This window comes from Acartia tonsa, chromosome 14 (assembly GCF_053477335.1).
Source record: "Acartia tonsa isolate MP-2025a chromosome 14, ASM5347733v1, whole genome shotgun sequence".
In the NCBI taxonomy this organism is placed as follows: Eukaryota; Metazoa; Arthropoda; class Copepoda; order Calanoida; family Acartiidae; genus Acartia; species Acartia tonsa.
In genome coordinates, this window is record NC_137273.1 from 11828635 (window position 1) to 11848119 (window position 19485).

General features: G+C 36.0%; 1 protein-coding gene and 2 long non-coding RNA genes across 3 annotated transcripts in view; 1 reads left to right on the forward strand and 2 right to left on the reverse strand.

Annotated features, from left to right (window-relative positions):
- Window positions 1–19485, forward strand: part of LOC145305742 (uncharacterized) — a 22044-nt gene continuing 2559 nt past the window's right edge. The window contains exons 1-6 of the mRNA XM_080147514.1: window positions 1–701; window positions 14531–14932; window positions 15489–16185; window positions 16798–17171; window positions 17382–17515; window positions 18244–18433. Coding sequence (XP_080003640.1) covers window positions 639–701; window positions 14531–14932; window positions 15489–16185; window positions 16798–17171; window positions 17382–17515; window positions 18244–18433 — 1860 coding nt within the window. The 5' untranslated portion in view covers window positions 1–638. The remainder of the gene's footprint in view (window positions 702–14530; window positions 14933–15488; window positions 16186–16797; window positions 17172–17381; window positions 17516–18243; window positions 18434–19485) is intronic.
- Window positions 2484–3083, reverse strand: LOC145305750 (uncharacterized). Its single transcript, XR_013874700.1, has 3 exons — window positions 3028–3083; window positions 2850–2921; window positions 2484–2622 (listed from the first exon to the last, which is right to left on the reverse strand). It is a non-coding gene; the product is annotated as an uncharacterized LOC145305750 (long non-coding RNA).
- Window positions 12147–12808, reverse strand: LOC145305751 (uncharacterized). Its single transcript, XR_013874701.1, has 3 exons — window positions 12548–12808; window positions 12317–12381; window positions 12147–12170 (listed from the first exon to the last, which is right to left on the reverse strand). It is a non-coding gene; the product is annotated as an uncharacterized LOC145305751 (long non-coding RNA).

Consider the following 19485-nt stretch of genomic DNA (forward strand, 5'->3'; position numbering starts at 1 on the left):
AACTTTACGAATACCGTATACGATAAAAGAAACAAATACTCTATTTATGAAAGAAAATTGTTAAATTAGTAAGAAAATGAATTATAATATCCTTTTAATGAATTTAATTATCGAGGTTATAATATATTAGGTATTGTAAAATAATCTTTAGATACATTTATATTATTTATTAAATTAAAAATTTTATGGAATATTTCAGTAAAAAATATTACAAAGATTATATAAGATACCGACCAGTTGACCTTCTAAGAAGTTTGTCATATTAATATTTTAATGATATTTTTAATTTTTAGCTCTAAAACTCAAATATTACTGAAGTAAACTAATGTTTTGTATTATCCTAATTATAATATAAAATTTTTTTTTCTGTAGCTTGAGATCTCGATAACTACCTAATTGATTTAGATCTACATCTTAGGGAAGCTTCACATGGATCTTGAGATGGTTTCAGGCTATTTTTTCCCTTCCCTACTTTTTCGCGCGCACCAGGAACCTTAATGCTAGGGGTGCAGCTGTCAGTATAAAATATGTGAAGACTTAATTGAAATATTTGTACCTAATATAAACGGACGTAATTTAGATGTTAATATTGTAATTCAATTTATATGTTTTCAGATTTTTAAGGTAATGAGTTTGAAATGGATTATGAAGAGTGTAATGCTAGAGGCAAAAAAAGACCATATGATACACCCATATCTGAGGTTAGGCTTTTAGAGCAAAGTTTTTCTATAATTAGGGCATGTTAGACTTGTCCTATTGATTTTATACTGGATGCGGTGATACCTGTAATAGTTAGATATGATTTAGAGAGCATAGCAACTCTAAAATCATTTCCAGAATAAACTTCCATTCCTTCAAAACAACCTGAGTTTTAACTTTTTTTTATGTGGTGTTAAATCAGCTGCAATAATCCGTCTCATTTAAAAGGAAGTTTTAGCTGACAAAGAATTTTGTTTGTATTTGGTCACTTATAATTCAGTCATAATAGCAGCGATTTAACCTTTGGACGATTTAATTTCAATTATTGGTTATCTAGAATTTCCATATTTATTGGTGGAAATAAATGCTTGATAACTATGTTAAGGATTTTATGAAAAGAGGGACCACTTGATGAACCGTGCAGATTTTTTGGACTTAAGCTTTTATGGGTATGAACATCTCATGGTTTCGAAGTCACCCCCCTACCCCCACCCCCTAGCCCCCCTGGGCTCAAAAACCCCCTAAAAATGAACCTAACCTTAATTTTCTCAAAAACTATTTGACCAATAGATATGATTTCTTAGAATTAAGCTTTCATGCTAATCAACTATCTATTAGATTAGAAGTCACCCCCCCGCTACCAACCCCTAGCCCTCCGGGGCTCAAAAAAACCCTGAAAATAAACCTAACCTTAATTATCTCAGAAACTATTTGACCAATAGATATGATTTCTTAGAATTAAGCTTTCATACTAATAAACTATCTTTTAGATTAAAAGTCACCCCCCTGTTGCCAACCCCTAGCCCTCCAGGGCTCCAAAAAACTCTGGAAATGAACCTAACCTTAATTATCTCAGAAACTATTTGACCAATAGATATGATTTCTTAGAATTAAGCTTTCATGCTAATAAACTATCTTTTAGATTAGAAGTCACCCCCCTGCTGCCAACCCCAAGCCCTCCGGGGCTCAAAAAAACCCTGGAAATGAACCTAACCTTAATTATCTCAGAAACCATTTGAGCAATAGAGAAGGTTTCTTAAACTTAAGTTTTTATGCATATAACTTGACTTATAGTTTCGAAGTTACCCTCCTGCCTCCAACCCCTAGCCCTCCGGAGCTCAAATTAACCCTAAAAATTAATCTAACCTTAATTTTCTCAAAAACTATTTGACCAATAGATATGATTTCTTAGAATTAAGCTTTCATGCTAATAAATTATGTTTTAGATTAGAAGTCACCCCCCTGCTGCCAAACCTTAGCCCTCCGGGGCTCAAAAAAAACCTTGAAATGAACCTAACCTTAATTTTCTCAAAAACTATTTGACCAATAGATATGATTTCTTAGAATTAAGCTTTCATGCTAATAAATTATGTTTTAGATTAGAAGTCACCTCCCTGCTGCCAACCCCTAGCCCTCCGGGGCTCAAAAAACCCTGGAAATGAACCTAACCTTAATTATCTCAGGAACCATTTGATAAATAGAGATGATTTCTTAAACTTAAGTTTTTATGCTTATAAACTGACTTATAGTTTCGAAGTTACCCTCCTGCCTCCAACCCCTAGCCCTCCGGGGCTTAAATTAACCCTAAAAATGAACCTATCCTTAATTTTCTCAGAAACCATTTGATCTTTTATGGTTTAGAAGTCTGTCAAATGTCCAATTTTGTTGCTTCCTTTATTCCAGGGACGAGGTATAGGACATCTGATTTCCAGGGAAGGATTAATTTTATACCTCAGATACAATCCACTTTCAGTCATTAGATACAGTCTCAATCTGATGTAGGTATTCTCTTCTCATCTTTACCAGGAAGCTTTACCATAGTCTTCTGCAATAGGCATTGAACAATTGGTAGAAAAAGAATACACTCAGGTAGTTGATATACGTTGGCTTAGCTGATTGGCTTGCCAGGACTTGATCAATAAACTGCAAAGAAAAATAACAAGATTAATTTTCTTGAAAGTTTATGCATTTGGTAGCAAGTTTAAAGATCATTCCATAAAAAAAATATTCTTTTAATTGCAAATTATAAATGTTTTAAATATATGAAAATACGGTGCTACAAAAAACACAATAAATTATGGTGCTACAAAATATAACCCGGAGTTTACTAGCATATTTTATAAATTAAATACAAATAAAATGACTTTTACCTAGTCAGGGATTGCAGATTTCTTAAATAGGAGCTTTTTCATCATCACACTTTGCAAGTTGAACTTTTAAATCTTAAAAGGAAATAAACTTGGTAAGTAAAAAAAAACATTATTTTCTTTCTTTTTCAAAAATCTTTAAAATGATAAATTTTCATTCAATATTAAATAATCATTGTACCTTACTCAAAAACCACTATTGTTTTCGGGCTTTTGCAGGTATACAGATAGAACAAGAAGATTCCAGATACAATCAGGTACAACTAAAAGATTTAAATATTCTTTATTAACTATAACTTTTAATTGTCTTTCTATTTTTTGAAATATCTTGAATCTTTTTTATATTGCATATTAACGGCAATTTTGATAATACATAAATTAACAAAAAATGTATAATAATCAAACAAACCTCAGAATTCCTTTAAATGTCCTCTAAGGGCTCAAATGTTACAGGTAACAGGAAAACTTCATTTTCTAAATACAATATAATCTTTTCAATTTTCTGTTTTTTATAAAGTAAACTTTTTAACAATGATTTTAAACAAATATTGAAATTGAGTTATGACCATCTTGGTCCTGCTTTAATGCTAAAATTACTTTTTCTTTTTAAATATTTACATAATATGAACTAAATACTTACAACTTCCGTGGCCTGGCTAAGCAGCTCCTCTTTGCTATCCACAGCGGGAGGATATATGCCGGCAAGTTCACGGAATCCAGGTAATGTCTTTAAAGTCTGAAATTAGTAGCCATTATTGTCTTTTCTAGCTAATTATGAATTTCAAACGATAAAAACATGTACTTTACTAATTCTGGATCCATCTTCTGGAGTTGTTTCAAAAGTTGGAGGTAGCAGGTAATTTTCTCCACACCTAAAACAGCATCAGTTGGACATTTGACACTGCCGGGCGGAAGAAAAATTACCTGCAACCTCACTCCGGGTTTAACTATTGGCAGAACTTGAGGGATAGTCTAGTGATGACACACCCTCTTGCTATGCATTTACAAACATAAATATTTTTATTTATTTGATAGTTTTGAAATTACTTTTTGTACTTCAAGACTTATTTAAAGTGTACAGCTAACGTAAAATGCAAGAAATGCAATAGTATTTTTATTAACAAAAATTGACGGGGCACAATGGCCCAAAACTGGATAAAACATTAAAATAAAAATGGTGTAAAATATTCCATAATATTAAGATAAAACTGGTTTTATAAAATGAGGATAAAACTGAATGAATGTTTTTTATAGAATAAAACTTCGGCAAATAAAAGTGTTTTTACATATAAAAATAACATAAAATTCACATGTTTATTAACGTTTATTTATCACCTTTGTACAAGTACATTAAATCTGCTCTCTTGGCTGCTTGGTTTAAGATCTCTGGAAGTGTCAGCTCGTCCTCAGTGACAATGATTGCAATGTTGCGGACAGGACGGCGGGTCTGGCGGGTGCCTGCCTCATTGGCATTCTTGTACTCAACCATAACTGAACGAATGACTCCATCCTTGCTGGTAAACACCTCAGAAATTATCCCAAGCTTAAAATTCTGATTTCCGACAAACTTCTCCCCCTCTGACTTGCAGAAAACAACGACATCTCCAACTTTAGGTTGCTGCGTCGTCTTGTCAAATCTAGCGGCTTTTGGGATGTAGTCAGCAATCTTCTCAGTAGTCCAAACCTTCCACCATGACTCATAGACTTGGTCTAATTGAGCCAATAGTTTTGTCGGTTTATCTACACACACAGGGGAATTTAAGCTTCTATTACTTGCTCTGCCAAACATTAATCTGCTGGGGGTGATCAAATCAATGTGATCAAGCTCGCTGGTTTTAGATCCAATACAAATAGGCAGATTATTTAACTCGTTACATACAAATGACAGAGCAGTTTCATAGGCCAAAATACTCAGTTTAACTCCACCAAATGTCAAGAAAAACAGCTTTTTAACTTCAGCAATAGATCTCTCAACAACACCTTGATAATTTGAACCACCTGTTGGTCCAACCTGATACTTGATTCCAACAGTATGCTTACCATTTAATGTTCTGGTCAACCTGGTCACATTTAACTCCATCCTGTTACACGCTGACTTTAACTGGCTACCTGGATCAATGTAGATCATGTCTGGAACACAGTGGTTGTGGCAGAATCTTGAAAAACACTGTAAGAAAGCCTCTGTTGAATAATCTTGCATAATGTGAGCGGCTAGGGCACCAGATCCAGGGTCACGGAAAATGGCCGCCCAAACTTTAACAGATGAACGGTGGTTATGCTCACATCTGGCGATAAATGGTCCGCAGAGATCCACTTGGGTGTTAAAAAAGGGTGGTGCTACAGTTATCCTATTTTCATGAACAGGACCCATTTTTACCTCCAACAGTCTGGCCTTTCTTTTTACACACAGCTGGCATCCTAGTCTGATTTCCTTTGCCAGATTTCTACCTCCAATAATGAAGGCAATATATCTGGATTCAAGGAGGGTGTGTTGAGTCCCTCTATGGTTGACAAGATTTTCATGGACATGTTTCATAATTGCATATGAAATTGGGCTGTACCTGTCCAATACAGGTCTGACAAATGTAAGTGGCCGCAGATCTGGGAAAACATTTTCAGGATCCAAAATATTCTGTCCATCAAGAATTCTGCCAGTGTAGTAAATAATTCCGTCCCTTTCAACAGTGCCAGAAATGTCCTTTGACTTAGTGAACTTCTTTACTTCAGCAGTTCCGATACGGAAAAAGTAGTCTTCAGCAGCTTTAATTTCCACAGAACTCAAACGATCCTTTATATTGACATTATTTGGTAGTTTTCCACTTATATCCTTTGACTTGCTTAAGAGCCACAAACCAAATCTTTTTAAATAACAGCATCCTTGTATTGTCCTCCACCAACCATAACGATTAGGGTCAATAACATACTTGCCATATTCATATCTAGCGGTCAGCTCATCCTGCAGGCTAACATTAACAGAAATAGACTTAATTTCTTTTCCAACCTGTTCTTTATCTTCCTTAGTCAGTTGGATACTCTGAACCTTTTTAATTGGCCAGTCATCAGGACTCAGGTACATCCATTCCTTTCCTCTTTGCCAGGCAGATTCTGGACCAATGTCTTCAATTGCTACTCCTGGACGGGTTCCAGTATCAGCCACATTTAACGCAGTTTCAACATGATACCACTGGTCCCTGGAACTGAACCTCAGGATTTCAACAACAGCATTTCTTACACCAATGGACATTGGGCGGCTATCTTGATTTAGCCAGGAAAGTACAACAGAGCTGTCGCTAACAAAATATGTGTTATTAATCTTGCCTCTGTAGTTATTTATTATGACCTTGGATAATAAAGCCCCCATGACGGCAGCCTTTAACTCAGCACGTGGGATGGTTGAACCTGTGATAATCTTGGATTTGCCAGCAATTAGTTTAACAGTAACCTCGCCATCCGTTGATATGTGTCTTGCGTGGCCACAAGCAATAGCTATATCCTTACTTGCATCAACACTAATAATCAAATCAACACTATCTTTACCAGCAGCCGAACGGGGAAACTTTATCTTCGGTAGCTGTTGCATCAATTCCAAGTTCTTAACCCACTTGTCCAGGTACTTATCAGGTAAACCATCATCCCATCCTACTTGTAAGTCGATTATTTCTCTGTAGTCAAGCTTAAAGTTTCCAGTAACAGGGGAAACTAAACCCAAAGGATCAAAGCTGCGAGCAATGTGGGACAGAATAGTCCTTTTAGTGAAGTATCTACGAAGTGCTTCCTTAAGGTCTCCACTAACAGGGTCAGGTCTTTTTCCACGCTTGCACTTGCCAAAATACAAAGGCTTTTCTTCAAGAGACAGGACATCTTCCTCTGGTGCCCAGGTATAGCCAAGGATTGAAACATTTACACCATCTGAAGAGACTTTTTCATCAGGTTTTTGTCCAGACAAGACAAAACTTTTAACTTCCATATTGGCAAGGTCCAAGGTAAAATTGATACCATTAATAACTTCTACTCTATCCTCAATGGTATCCATAGCATCATTGGCATCATCCACATAACACTTTTCTATCAGCACCTCAGCTCCTAGTGTATATTCAGGATGATTTAGTTTACAATAATTGGCAACTTGTGTAATACCTTCGGTTGTTTGGTTGCCGGAACTAATTACACCATAAATAATGGTTAGCATACATCTTTCCTCCACTGGTTTACTCGGGTCAAGTTCATCAATCCAAAGATATTTATGCCATCTGTAACTCTTTGGGTCAAGTTTTATCTGATTGTATGCCATTTTAATATCGCAGCAGAAAGCATACACACCACTCCTGAAGTTCACTAAGAGATTAAGGATTTTTTCCAATCTGTTACTGCCCTTAGCCAGACAGTTATTAAGACTTTTGCCGGTGGTAGAGTTGCTGGATGCATCAAAGACTGTTCTTACGGGTGTGCTTAAACTGCCTTCCTTGTGAACAGTTCGCCAGGGCAGATAATAACAGCCTTTATTCTTTTCCATTTCAAGTTGTATTTCTGGCGGTAGTTCTGACACTCTACAGGAATAACCATTTTCAACCAACTTATTGTGCGACTTTAGAACCTCTTGCCTTTTTTCAGGATTTCCCTGTAATTGTTTCATTTGACTTTTTAGGATAGCCAAAGCAACATGATGATTTTCTCCTAGCTCAACATCAGGGTCACAAATGAATGGAAGTGTACCAACGACCTTTTTTTCCTCAGGTGCAAATTTGACAGATTGACTGATTATCTCATCCTCCCTCTCCTCTTTTAGGCTCTGATGCTCCAGTTGGTTGCCCTTCTTACAGGTAGGGCAGCCTCTGCAGTTAATACATCTATAGGGGGCTTCTGTTCCAACACCTTCCAGCTCAAAGTATCGTCTTTCCATCATTTTAGCATGATTTATTGAATGTTGCGTTTCTGTCAGTCCAGCCGTATCTTCAACAACATCCATATCTTTTGTTGGCATATCAACACTCCAGTCCAGAGATGACCACAATGCACGTTTATGGCTCTGATAGGCCCTTAATTCACAGGTTAAAAATGCTGCTGACCCCATAAAATTGGCAGCATGGGCAGCTAGTCTCCAGGCTTCATGGGGACCGCCAAGGATTCCACGGTGACCACCCATCCCGGCAAACTTGCTTTCATACAGACATAAACCACTGGGCAGAGTAGCAACCACAGTAGGGAACAAATAATTATATTTTGACCCAAGTAGCAAGTCTACTTCAGAACCACCAACAGATTTAGGTACAGTTGGCAATTTGACAGTGTGTCCATAAGCTTTAACAATGTCATTATAGGCCTCAGTTAACTCCCAGACTGGGAACTGGGTGGTGACATGATCCATTTGTATACCACTGACGGTGGCTCTTTTGTCAGTCCCGGCCATTGGTAGCTCAAATTGCCGGTCACCATATTCTAAGTATATTGACTTTCCTCCAGCGACATTTAAAGTTGTAGGTCCAGGCCTAATCTCCCTAGTGTCCATCAGATTAACAGCTCTCGTGCTCAAACAGGCAGATCCGCAACCACTGTCATAAAAAAGTAGTATAGTTGGACCTCCTTTTGTTATCTCTAACTCTTGACACATAAATATACCAGGGTTTTCAACATCTGGGATAACATTTGCAGGTAGGTCTGTTGCCGTCACCTGACTTCCAATGTCAGGTAATGTTGTGTATGTGTCAACAAACAGAAGGTTATCGCCGGGAAGCCTGCTGCTATCAATAGAGGCCTTGAAGTTATCAAGCCTCTTTTTGTTGGTATTACGATGATAACTACAACACAAAATATGCCTTTGCCTTCTATGGTGGACTTTACCACAATTATCCAAATTGCAAAAGTGGTCTGTTCGACAGTCGTTGGCATGCCTGTCCCACCATGACTGCAGATCATTTAACTCAACATTACTGTCCATTCGAAGGCATCTATGGCAAACTTTTTTGGAGGTAGCCAACTTTGCCCTCTCCTTTATAGGCGTGTCCAAGAAATTTTTGCAAAAATACAGGTGGGTATGGATGCCGTCACATTCCCCACACATAACGTCGATTGGTGGATAGCCGTCGCCCGTCTGTTGGAGTTGTGGGGTTTTTTGCTTATCTTCCTTTCCATAACTTTTCTCCCGTGTCTGTTTGTCAGTTGGTTTGTTTCCGGCACCCACAGAGAGGACAGTTTCCTTCTCCTTTTTATTTTCTTTCCATTGCTTCTCCACCTTCTTAGTTTTATCTTCACCAGGCAGAGAAATTGCGGGCATGGACAATTGCCAACTAATGTCACTAACTTGTTCAGTAAGAAAAGTGATACATTCATCAAAACATTTGTGTTCATCCATGAGACCCATTCCAGATTTAAATTTTTGGTATCGCCGTCCCAACTCTATCTGGCGCTCGCGGTTTAACAGCTGTTGGACCAATGTGTGAATGTCACTTTTTGTATATAAATAGCTTGTGACGTCATTATTCTCGGCAAATTTCTCAACCTCTAGCAGCTTGGCTTGAACCTTATATAACCAATCTGCTTGTTTTGTCCTCTCAGAATCTTTGTAAGGACATCTGCCGAAATGGAAAAACTCATCCTTGTATTTGTTAAAGATCATGGGAATGTTTCCATACCTTTCTGATAACTTGTCCCAACATTTTTCAATAGTTGTTTCTTGCAGACAAATGGCGGCAGGGAGTCCCTTTAAACATTTTTTCTTCAAAAATTCCAAACGGTCAGAGTTGGTAAGGTCAGGGATAGAACCAACGTAGATTATAAATTGTTGCTTGAAGGTGAAATAATCTAACCCCTTTTCTCCACTGAATTCCGGGACGGTCAGGGACTGGGCCTTATGTTTACTGGTGACACACTTTGTTTTTAGCCCAAAACTTAGCTCTGCTTCTTTTACATAGTCGCGTGTTTGCAAGTATTGTTTATCAAGACTATTTTTAGTTTCTTGAAGCATTGTAGCCGTTTCAACTTCATCAAGCTCCATGGCGTCAACAATTTGTGTGTCAAGCCTCTTAAACAACTCCAAAGTCTCTTTCTGTAACTCTTCAAAATCGTACAGCATCTCCATCAAGTGTGCGTCAGATTCAGGGATCCTGTTTGTAATGGCATAGAGTAGCTCCTCCACATTTCCAGCACGCGGGACGTCTGTGGTTTTGGTGGCCTCAAGTCTCATTAATTTTACTTGCCGTGTAGCATCATTCATCTTGTTTGGATTGACAGGATAAACCCTAATCCCTGTTGGAAGATTTCCAGGGGCGGCGGCTGCTGGTGCAATAGCTGGCGGCGGCGCGGCTGCGGCCTCACGTTCAGTTACACTTCTTTCATAAAGGTGGTCGCAAAGTTTAGTGACCAACGTCCGTATATCACTTAGCAGCGTTGTTGCGGAACCGGCCTTCTCAACAAGGTTTCTATCCTCGGGCGGGTTGGTTTCAAAATGAGCTCGGACGTCACTAAGCAGACTTGCTGATAAATTTAAATCTTCTACAGCACGGTCTAGGACGGTGGTTTTATACTTGAAAGAATCGTTCCCTTTCTCTTGATGGTTTTCAAAAAGGATTTGGGCTTTACAGAGGGACGCAAGTGCCTGTTTTACTTCCCCTTCATAAACCATATTGGGGGTTTTTACACGGACGGTGTGGCTAATTTCAAATTGTCTATTATCTGAGCTAAGTATTGTTTCTTCAACACTATTATCCCATTGTAGGGTGTCCCCACTGCTTTCACTAACGTCAGAACGCGTGGGGGTGCTGGCAGCAGAAAGGGGGCCCGAAGGTGAACTGGCGGCAGACAGAGAACCAATAGGAGCTCTGGCGGCAACAATGGGACGCGACGTTGAATTGGCGGCAGACAGAGGACCAATAGGAGCTCTGGCGGCAGAAAGGGGGCGCAACGTAGGATTGGCGGCAGACAAGGGACCAATAGGAACGTTGGCGGCAGGTGGGGGGCCAGTGGGAGAACGGGCTAAACTTCTCCTTGATGTAAAGGGGGACGTCGGCAAGTCAGACTCAAAATTAGCGCTCGTTGAAACTGGCGGCCTTGGTGTAGTGTTGTTTACGGGATGGGCTCTGTCTCGGCGCAATGGGGGCAAGTTATCTAGCCCAGGGTCTGTGAGTCCAGAGCTTCTCAGGTTCATGGAATTGTCTACTTAATCATGCGGACTTATGGAAAATTAGAGTTATGCCGCTTAAGATCCTTAAAACTGCCGATGTCTCAATCTCAAGTTAGGGCCCACAAGGTTTAACGTCTGCATTTTGCCCGACGGGCGGTAGCCATATATCGGGCTACCGCATGAGACTAGTGGGTTGGCGCTTTTACGGCCGTTTTTATTGAGCAAGAAAAAGTTCAACTATAAAACAATATATATAATATATAATAATGCAAATTAGTGTGATGTGCTAGCAACCCCGCGAGGGACGGCTAGTTCGGCTTTAGCTTCGCAGCTGCTGCCAGGTGGGGCTCCCAGGCAGGTCCACCTTCAGTCCTCCAGGTTAAAACGTGGCTGTTAGACTCTTCAAGCTATAATTGACCGAGCTTGGAACCATAGTTTATTGATTGTCAAATGTCCAATTTTGTTGCTTCCTTTATTCCAGGGACGAGGTATAGGACATCTGATTTCCAGGGAAGGATTAATTTTATACCTCAGATACAATCCACTTTCAGTCATTAGATACAGTCTCAATCTGATGTAGGTATTCTCTTCTCATCTTTACCAGGAAGCTTTACCATAGTCTTCTGCAATAGGCATTGAACAATTGGTAGAAAAAGAATACACTCAGGTAGTTGATATACGTTGGCTTAGCTGATTGGCTTGCCAGGACTTGATCAATAAACTGCAAAGAAAAATAACAAGATTAATTTTCTTGAAAGTTTATGCATTTGGTAGCAAGTTTAAAGATCATTCCATAAAAAAAATATTCTTTTAATTGCAAATTATAAATGTTTTAAATATATGAAAATACGGTGCTACAAAAAACACAATAAATTATGGTGCTACAAAATATAACCCGGAGTTTACTAGCATATTTTATAAATTAAATACAAATAAAATGACTTTTACCTAGTCAGGGATTGCAGATTTCTTAAATAGGAGCTTTTTCATCATCACACTTTGCAAGTTGAACTTTTAAATCTTAAAAGGAAATAAACTTGGTAAGTAAAAAAAAACATTATTTTCTTTCTTTTTCAAAAATCTTTAAAATGATAAATTTTCATTCAATATTAAATAATCATTGTACCTTACTCAAAAACCACTATTGTTTTCGGGCTTTTGCAGGTATACAGATAGAACAAGAAGATTCCAGATACAATCAGGTACAACTAAAAGATTTAAATATTCTTTATTAACTATAACTTTTAATTGTCTTTCTATTTTTTGAAATATCTTGAATCTTTTTTATATTGCATATTAACGGCAATTTTGATAATACATAAATTAACAAAAAATGTATAATAATCAAACAAACCTCAGAATTCCTTTAAATGTCCTCTAAGGGCTCAAATGTTACAGGTAACAGGAAAACTTCATTTTCTAAATACAATATAATCTTTTCAATTTTCTGTTTTTTATAAAGTAAACTTTTTAACAATGATTTTAAACAAATATTGAAATTGAGTTATGACCATCTTGGTCCTGCTTTAATGCTAAAATTACTTTTTCTTTTTAAATATTTACATAATATGAACTAAATACTTACAACTTCCGTGGCCTGGCTAAGCAGCTCCTCTTTGCTATCCACAGCGGGAGGATATATGCCGGCAAGTTCACGGAATCCAGGTAATGTCTTTAAAGTCTGAAATTAGTAGCCATTATTGTCTTTTCTAGCTAATTATGAATTTCAAACGATAAAAACATGTACTTTACTAATTCTGGATCCATCTTCTGGAGTTGTTTCAAAAGTTGGAGGTAGCAGGTAATTTTCTCCACACCTAAAACAGCATCAGTTGGACATTTGACAAAGTCACCCCCCCTGCCCCAATCCCCTAGCCCCCGGGGCTCAAAAAACTACTTTTCTAGGAGAAGAAGGATGTCAATCAATTTTGTGAGAGTTGGGACTCAATACTTTCTTTATTGAAAAATCTTACAAAGCAAAGCTTTTATTTAATTAGATATGGTCTGTGAGGGTTAGCTTTTTCCCCGTTCATTTTGACATGTTATAAATGTCCTATTGATTTTAAACTTTGCATGATGTTTTCTATAGCATTTAGGTACGTCAGTCACAAACGGATAGCTTTTTTAGTTAATTTAGGCATGTTAGAATTGTCCTATCAATTTCAAACTTTCCATGGTGATACCATTAGTAGTTAGGTACGATTTAGAAAGCGTAGCAACTCTATAATCATTACAAGAATGTCCGTACATCCATTTTAAACATGTTGATTTTTTTACTTTTTTAACAAAAAAATTTTTTGTGATCTAATCATCCGATTGATCTGATTTTTGGTATGTTTATTCCTGGGACAACAACAAAGTATAATGTTTCAAGCGAAGCAACTCTATAATCAAGTCATAAAAATGTAAGTATGTCCATAAACATTATCCTGTATCAAGCAGTTTTTCAACAAAATTACACTTACAATTTTGCTTCAACTCTTATACATTTATATTTTGATTATTCAGTTCTGACACTATATAAGTGTTAATGTCCGTTTGTCCTACAGTTTCAGTGCTTCGCTTTTATGGATGTTGTCATCCTTGTTTTTTTAACATTGATTGATTTTCTATCTATATTTCACATCTAAAACATAATTTATTAGCATGAAAGCTTAATTCTAAGAAATCATATTTATTGGTCAAATAGTTTTTGAGAAAATTAAGGTTAGGTTCATTTTTAGGGTTTTTTGAGTCCTGGAGGGCTAAAATTTGGCAGCAGGGGGGTGACTTCTAATCTAAAATATAATTTATTAGCATGAAAGCTTAATTCTAAGAAATCATACCTATTGGTCAAATAGTTTTTGAGAAAATTAAGGTTAGGTTCGTTTTTAGGGTTAATTTGAGCCCCGGAGGGCTAGGGGTTGGAGGCAGGATGGTAACTTCGAAACTATAATTCAAGTTATATGCATAAAAACTTAAGTTTAAGAAACCTTCTCTATTGCTCAAATGGTTTCTGAGATAATTAAGGTTAGGTTCATTTCCAGGGTTTTATTGAGCCCCGGAGGGCTAGGGGTTGGCAGCAGGGGGATGACTTCTAATCTTAAAGATAGTTTATTAGCATGAAAGCTTAATTCCAAGAAATCATATCTATTGGTCAAATAGTTTCTGAGATAATTAAGGTTAGGTTCATTTCCAGGGTTTTTTTGAGCCCCGGAGGGCTAGGGGTTGATAGCGGGGGGGTGACTTCAAATCTAAAAGATAGTTGATTAGCATGAAAGCTTAATTCTAAGAAATCATATCTATTGGTCAAATAGTTTTTGAGAAAATTAAGGTTAGGTTCATTTTTAGGGGGGTTTTGAGCCCCGGGGGGCTAGGGGGTGGGGGTAGGGGGGTGACTTCGAAACCATGAGATGTTCATACCCATAAAAGCTTAAGTCCAAAAAATCTGCACGGTTCATCAAGTGGTTCCGGAGAAAACCCCCCCCCCCTGCATCAAAAAGTCTTCAGTTACGTCCCCCTTTTATCTTTTTTCCAGTGGACATAAACTGCAGCACTACCTAGTTTCCTCATTTCTATGTTATTTTAGGAGAAAGAAAGTGTTAAACCGAAACTTGAGATAAAAGATGAATACAAAGAAAAATCCAAACCAATTGATGATAACATTGAAGTTATTACCTTAGATGATGATGATTCAAATGACCTTGTTGTAGTAGAACAAGAAACTCATGTCAATTTATCAACAGTCATTAAAATTGAAAATATTGCACCAACCCTTTCACATGAGGACATAGTTGCGAATGATGATCCGTGTTCAACTTTAATAGATGATGATTTTAATCAATCTGTAGTGGTAGATCATGAAAGCCAAATTAATGTAGCCAAAGTTATTGAAATAGAAAAAATTGAACCATCTCTTGGGCATGATGACATTGTTGAACCAGAGGAATTGTCCTCAGATATTAATATTCATGTGAATCAGGCTAAAAAGGTAGATATTTTTAATTCCAGCTACTCTATAATCAGGATATTTCAATATGTTTGTCTGTCAGGATACATCCTAAAGAGGACTATATTCTAGGAGAGCAAGTTATGCCAAGCACCTTTCATCTGTCATTTAAGAATTTTCTTGGGGTTGATATACTCTTGGTTTATGGTATAAATGTCTAAATAAATGAAAAAAAAGTTAGGGTCTTTGTTAATAAACAGGGTCTTGACAATAAACCTAGTTTTTCCCCAAGGAGGGGGAAAATATTTTCAGTAGGTACCTACTCTTTATTTTACTTATTTTTTAGTCCCAAATAATTTTCTAGTTTTTTTCCACAAGGAGGCGAAAAAATGAGAAAAAAATATTTTCAGTACTAGGTACTTATTTTTTTCTTTCCTCCTACCACTTGTTTTTTTATTCTTTTTTCCTCCCCATTTAGCCGGGGGTTTATACAAAATATACCACTGCAAAGAAGACATCTTAATTTTTAATCAAGTAGGTAATAAAATTCCGTGTAACTGTAAATTAATAGGTGTGATTTTTCATTATATCTTTTCAGGCGCATTTGACAATAAAACCTTTGGAATCCATTCTTGCAATTCCTACAAAACCTATTCAGGTGCCCCCAAATCCAAGACCAGACAGACCAGGTCGAATTACAAACCAGCTCAGCTTTCTGAAGGAAATCATTTGCAATGAATTGTGCAAAACAAAAGAGTTACATGATTATTTCAAGGAAATTAAGAAACCACCATATTATAACAACACCAAAGAATGGCTGCATCTTGGAAACATAGAGGAAAAGTTAGCAAAAGATGAATATTATTGCGCTATTGATTGTATCCAAGATTTTGAAAGTATGATTTTAAATTGTAAAACCTGGTTCGTGGGAAGAACAAGGATTGTTGAACAAGCTAAGATTGCAGAACATTTGTTTAAGTCAAAAATAAAGTCTCTGCCAAAAGTAGAAAGAGTCACAAAAGTCATAAAGGCTACTCCAATGGCTTTGAATCCTATTTCTACAAATACTACTCAGAACCTATTGAATCCAACTCCCACAAAACCTGCTCAGGTGCCCTCAAATCCAAGACCAGACAGACCAGGTCGAATTACAAATCAGCTCAACTATCTGAATACATTTATTTGCCAACAACTGTGGAAAAAGAATTTACACACAGACACATCTTTCCAAAACATTGAGAAACCACCTGAATATAATAACGCCATAGAATGGCTAAACCTTACCAATATAAAGGGTGAGCAAAAAAAAATGTGTACCTTTTTAAAATTCAAATTGCACAGCTTGTGTTAATGGTAGAAAAATGTTATGCATATCATTAGAACCGCTATGAACTCTATTTTTTGGAAATATAAGAACGATTCCTCTGCTACTTATAGTTAGGGAGCTACTTCTTCAAATGTCCCAATTGATATAAAACTTGACTTGCGAGTAAATTTTAAAATATAGCTAAAAATTAGAGAAGATATTTTGCAAAAAGAGATGCCTATATTTTTAAATTTGAAATTGCGCAGCTTGTGTTAATAGTAGAAAAATGTTACGCATACCGTTAGAACCGCTATGAACTGTATTTTTTGGAAATATAAGAACGGTTCCTGTGCTACGCATAGTTTAGGAGGCAGATGGTAAAATGTCCTAAAATTTACTCGCAAGTCAAGTTTTAAGTCAGTTAGGACATTTTAACATGTAGCTCCTAATCTATGCGTAGCACAGGAATCGCTTTTACATTTCCTCAAAATTGACTTCATAGCGGTTCTAACGATATGCATAACATTTTTCTACTATTAACACAAGCCGCGCAATTTCAATTTTAAAAAGGTACGCATTTATTTTGCTCACCCTTTAAAAGAGAAGTTAGTAAAAAATGAATATTATTGCGCCACGGATTGTATCCAAGATTTTGAAAGTATGATTTCAAATTGCAAAATCTGGTTCAAGGGAGAAAAAGAGATTGTTAAACAAGCTAAGATTGCAGAACATTTTTTCAAGCTAAAATTAAAGTCTATGCCGAAAAAAGAAAAAGTCAAGAAAGCCATAAAAGCTACTCCGATGCCTATGAATCCAATTTGTACAAGTTCTACTCATAAGCCAACTCCTTCAAAGCCAGTTCAGATGCCCCTGAGTACAAAACCTAAGACTATGCCAGAAAAAGAAAAAGCCAAGGAAGTCATAAAAGCTACTCAGATGCCCTTAAATAAAATTCCTAGAAATCCTGTTAAAAGGGTAATATTTTTTTAATGATTTTAATTCAAAATATTGTTTATTTACAAATGATATCTTTTCTAAAATTATTAAGGCTCTAGGTACTTTTTATTTTTCAATCAAAAGCCAATAATTACCAAAGCTTTTGTAGATTCTATATAAGTATTGAATAATTTCTATAAATTTGTTAGATGTCTTTGGTGATTCATGAAATCCTCTTTATTTTTTTAGGAAGGGTTGGATCAGTACAACTTTCTTCATAGTTTAACTGTTACCCTCTGTAATCGCATGTTGAGTCAGCCTTTTATTAGATCTCCAGACTATCTTCAAATTGCTTCATTCAAAGTGGATTTATCTACAATTAGGCAAGGATAAGGAGCAATGTACAAAAAGAAACACTTGAACTTTTATAAATAATAGGTGGGAGGAGGCTTACATACACTAGCAGAATAGGGTACTATATTAGATAATTTTGATTCATCTGAAACAAACTTATTTTTTTTTTCTTCATAAAAATTTTGTTTTTTTTTATGAGAGAAAAAAGTAAGTATGTCTTAGATGATTCAAAATTGTCCAATTAGGTTAGAAAAGGAAAAAAATATCAGCAGGAAACGCGGATTTTCGGAGGGAGCGTGACGTTTTTTCTTAGTTCTATATTGTACAAGGAGTTTCAAGAGAAATGTCTTTTTTAAAAACTTAATTATGCATAGAAAAAAAAAAACAATTATACAACCGGTTTTTAAGGCATAATTTGATGAAATTATCATTTTTAAATATTTGAAACATAAATTCCCCAGAACAGGTTTTCCAAATATAAAGAGCATTTTGTGTAGGTAATTATTTTTTTTCTATGCATAATTAAGTTTTTAAATAAGACATTTCTCTTGAAACACCCTGTACCTCTTAAAAGCAACTGCCATGCCAAATGTACTTTTTTTGGTCTTCTTCCTTTGACTTTTAATTTTGGTTTCAAAAAGTGTCACATCCTCCCCCACCCCCCAACCTTTTAAAAATTCCTTTACATGAATGACACATATTGGTTTTGAGTGCAACCTTACTACGTTAGTACGTATCCTTATACCTTTGTAATTAGAAACAAATTGAAGCACAATTGGTACATGTCAGCATCAGAATGTATTTTAGACATTCAACAGTTTTTCCACAAATGCAGAGTATACACCCAGATGAAAAATCTATCAGCCACTGGAGAAATGTTTTCAGAGCTTGAGAACTTATTTTATGAGAAAATGAAAGATTTTCCTAAATCAAAATGGAATCAAATGGTAATAATCTTTTTAAATTTTAAATTTTTTTGTATAGACTTTTTTATCTTTATTCACCTACCTATAGTAAAACAGGAACGAAACAAAAATTTGATATGTGGTGAACCATGTAAGAGCAGAGATGGGAAAAAAACAGGTTTTTTTAAAAAAGATCAAACCAGTGTGTTTTTTTTGGTTTAAACCGGTTTTTATTGGTTTTTATTAATAAAAACCAGGTTTTTTTGGTTTTTTAAATAATTTTTTTGTTTTTTTTAATAATATCTAAATTAAAGTATTCTAATTTAGTATTTTAGTATAAAGATTTAAACTATTAAAAGAATTTTGAATTAGGTATTTATGTTTTTTGACTGTATTTTTTACATTATAAAAAGACTAGCGGCTAGGCCCCTAGAGGCCTCTAGGGGCACTTGAGGAGGAGAGAGTCGAATTTAATAATTGAATTTTTTATTTTATATTTTGTAAGAAAAAGTAAAAAAAAAAATTTTTTTTGGGGGGGGCGAACATTTTTTTTTTTTTTAGGGGGGGTGCCTCCCCACCTCATTTTTAAATTTAGTTAAAAAGTTTTTTTTTTAAATTTTTCGGAGGGGGAGTTGGGGGTGTCCCACCTCCAAAGAAAATAGTTATAAACCTTCCCGGGACCTATGAGAAGCTACCCTGTTAAGGAGAACCCAATCGGTTCAGCGGTTAGCGAGATCCTTTGGTACAAACATACAAACACACATACAAACATCCTGTTACTTTATTATAAGGATATAACTGGAAAGATAGGCCTTTGTATTAAAAAAAACCATTTAAACCATCCCACCTTGGTTTTTTTGTTTTTTTTAGATTTTTTTTTTTTGGTTAAAACCACTTGATTAAAACCACGTGGTTTTTATTTTGCCATCCCTGTGTAACAGTACCTATAGTTTGACATTTTATCAGTAAATTCACTTTTGATCTACTGGCCATGTATTTTATTTGATAAATATTAAAATTGATCTTTAAATGTATTTATGACTAGGGACTAGTTTTTTAAATAGATTACCTAATTTGAAAAAATTTAAACCGTG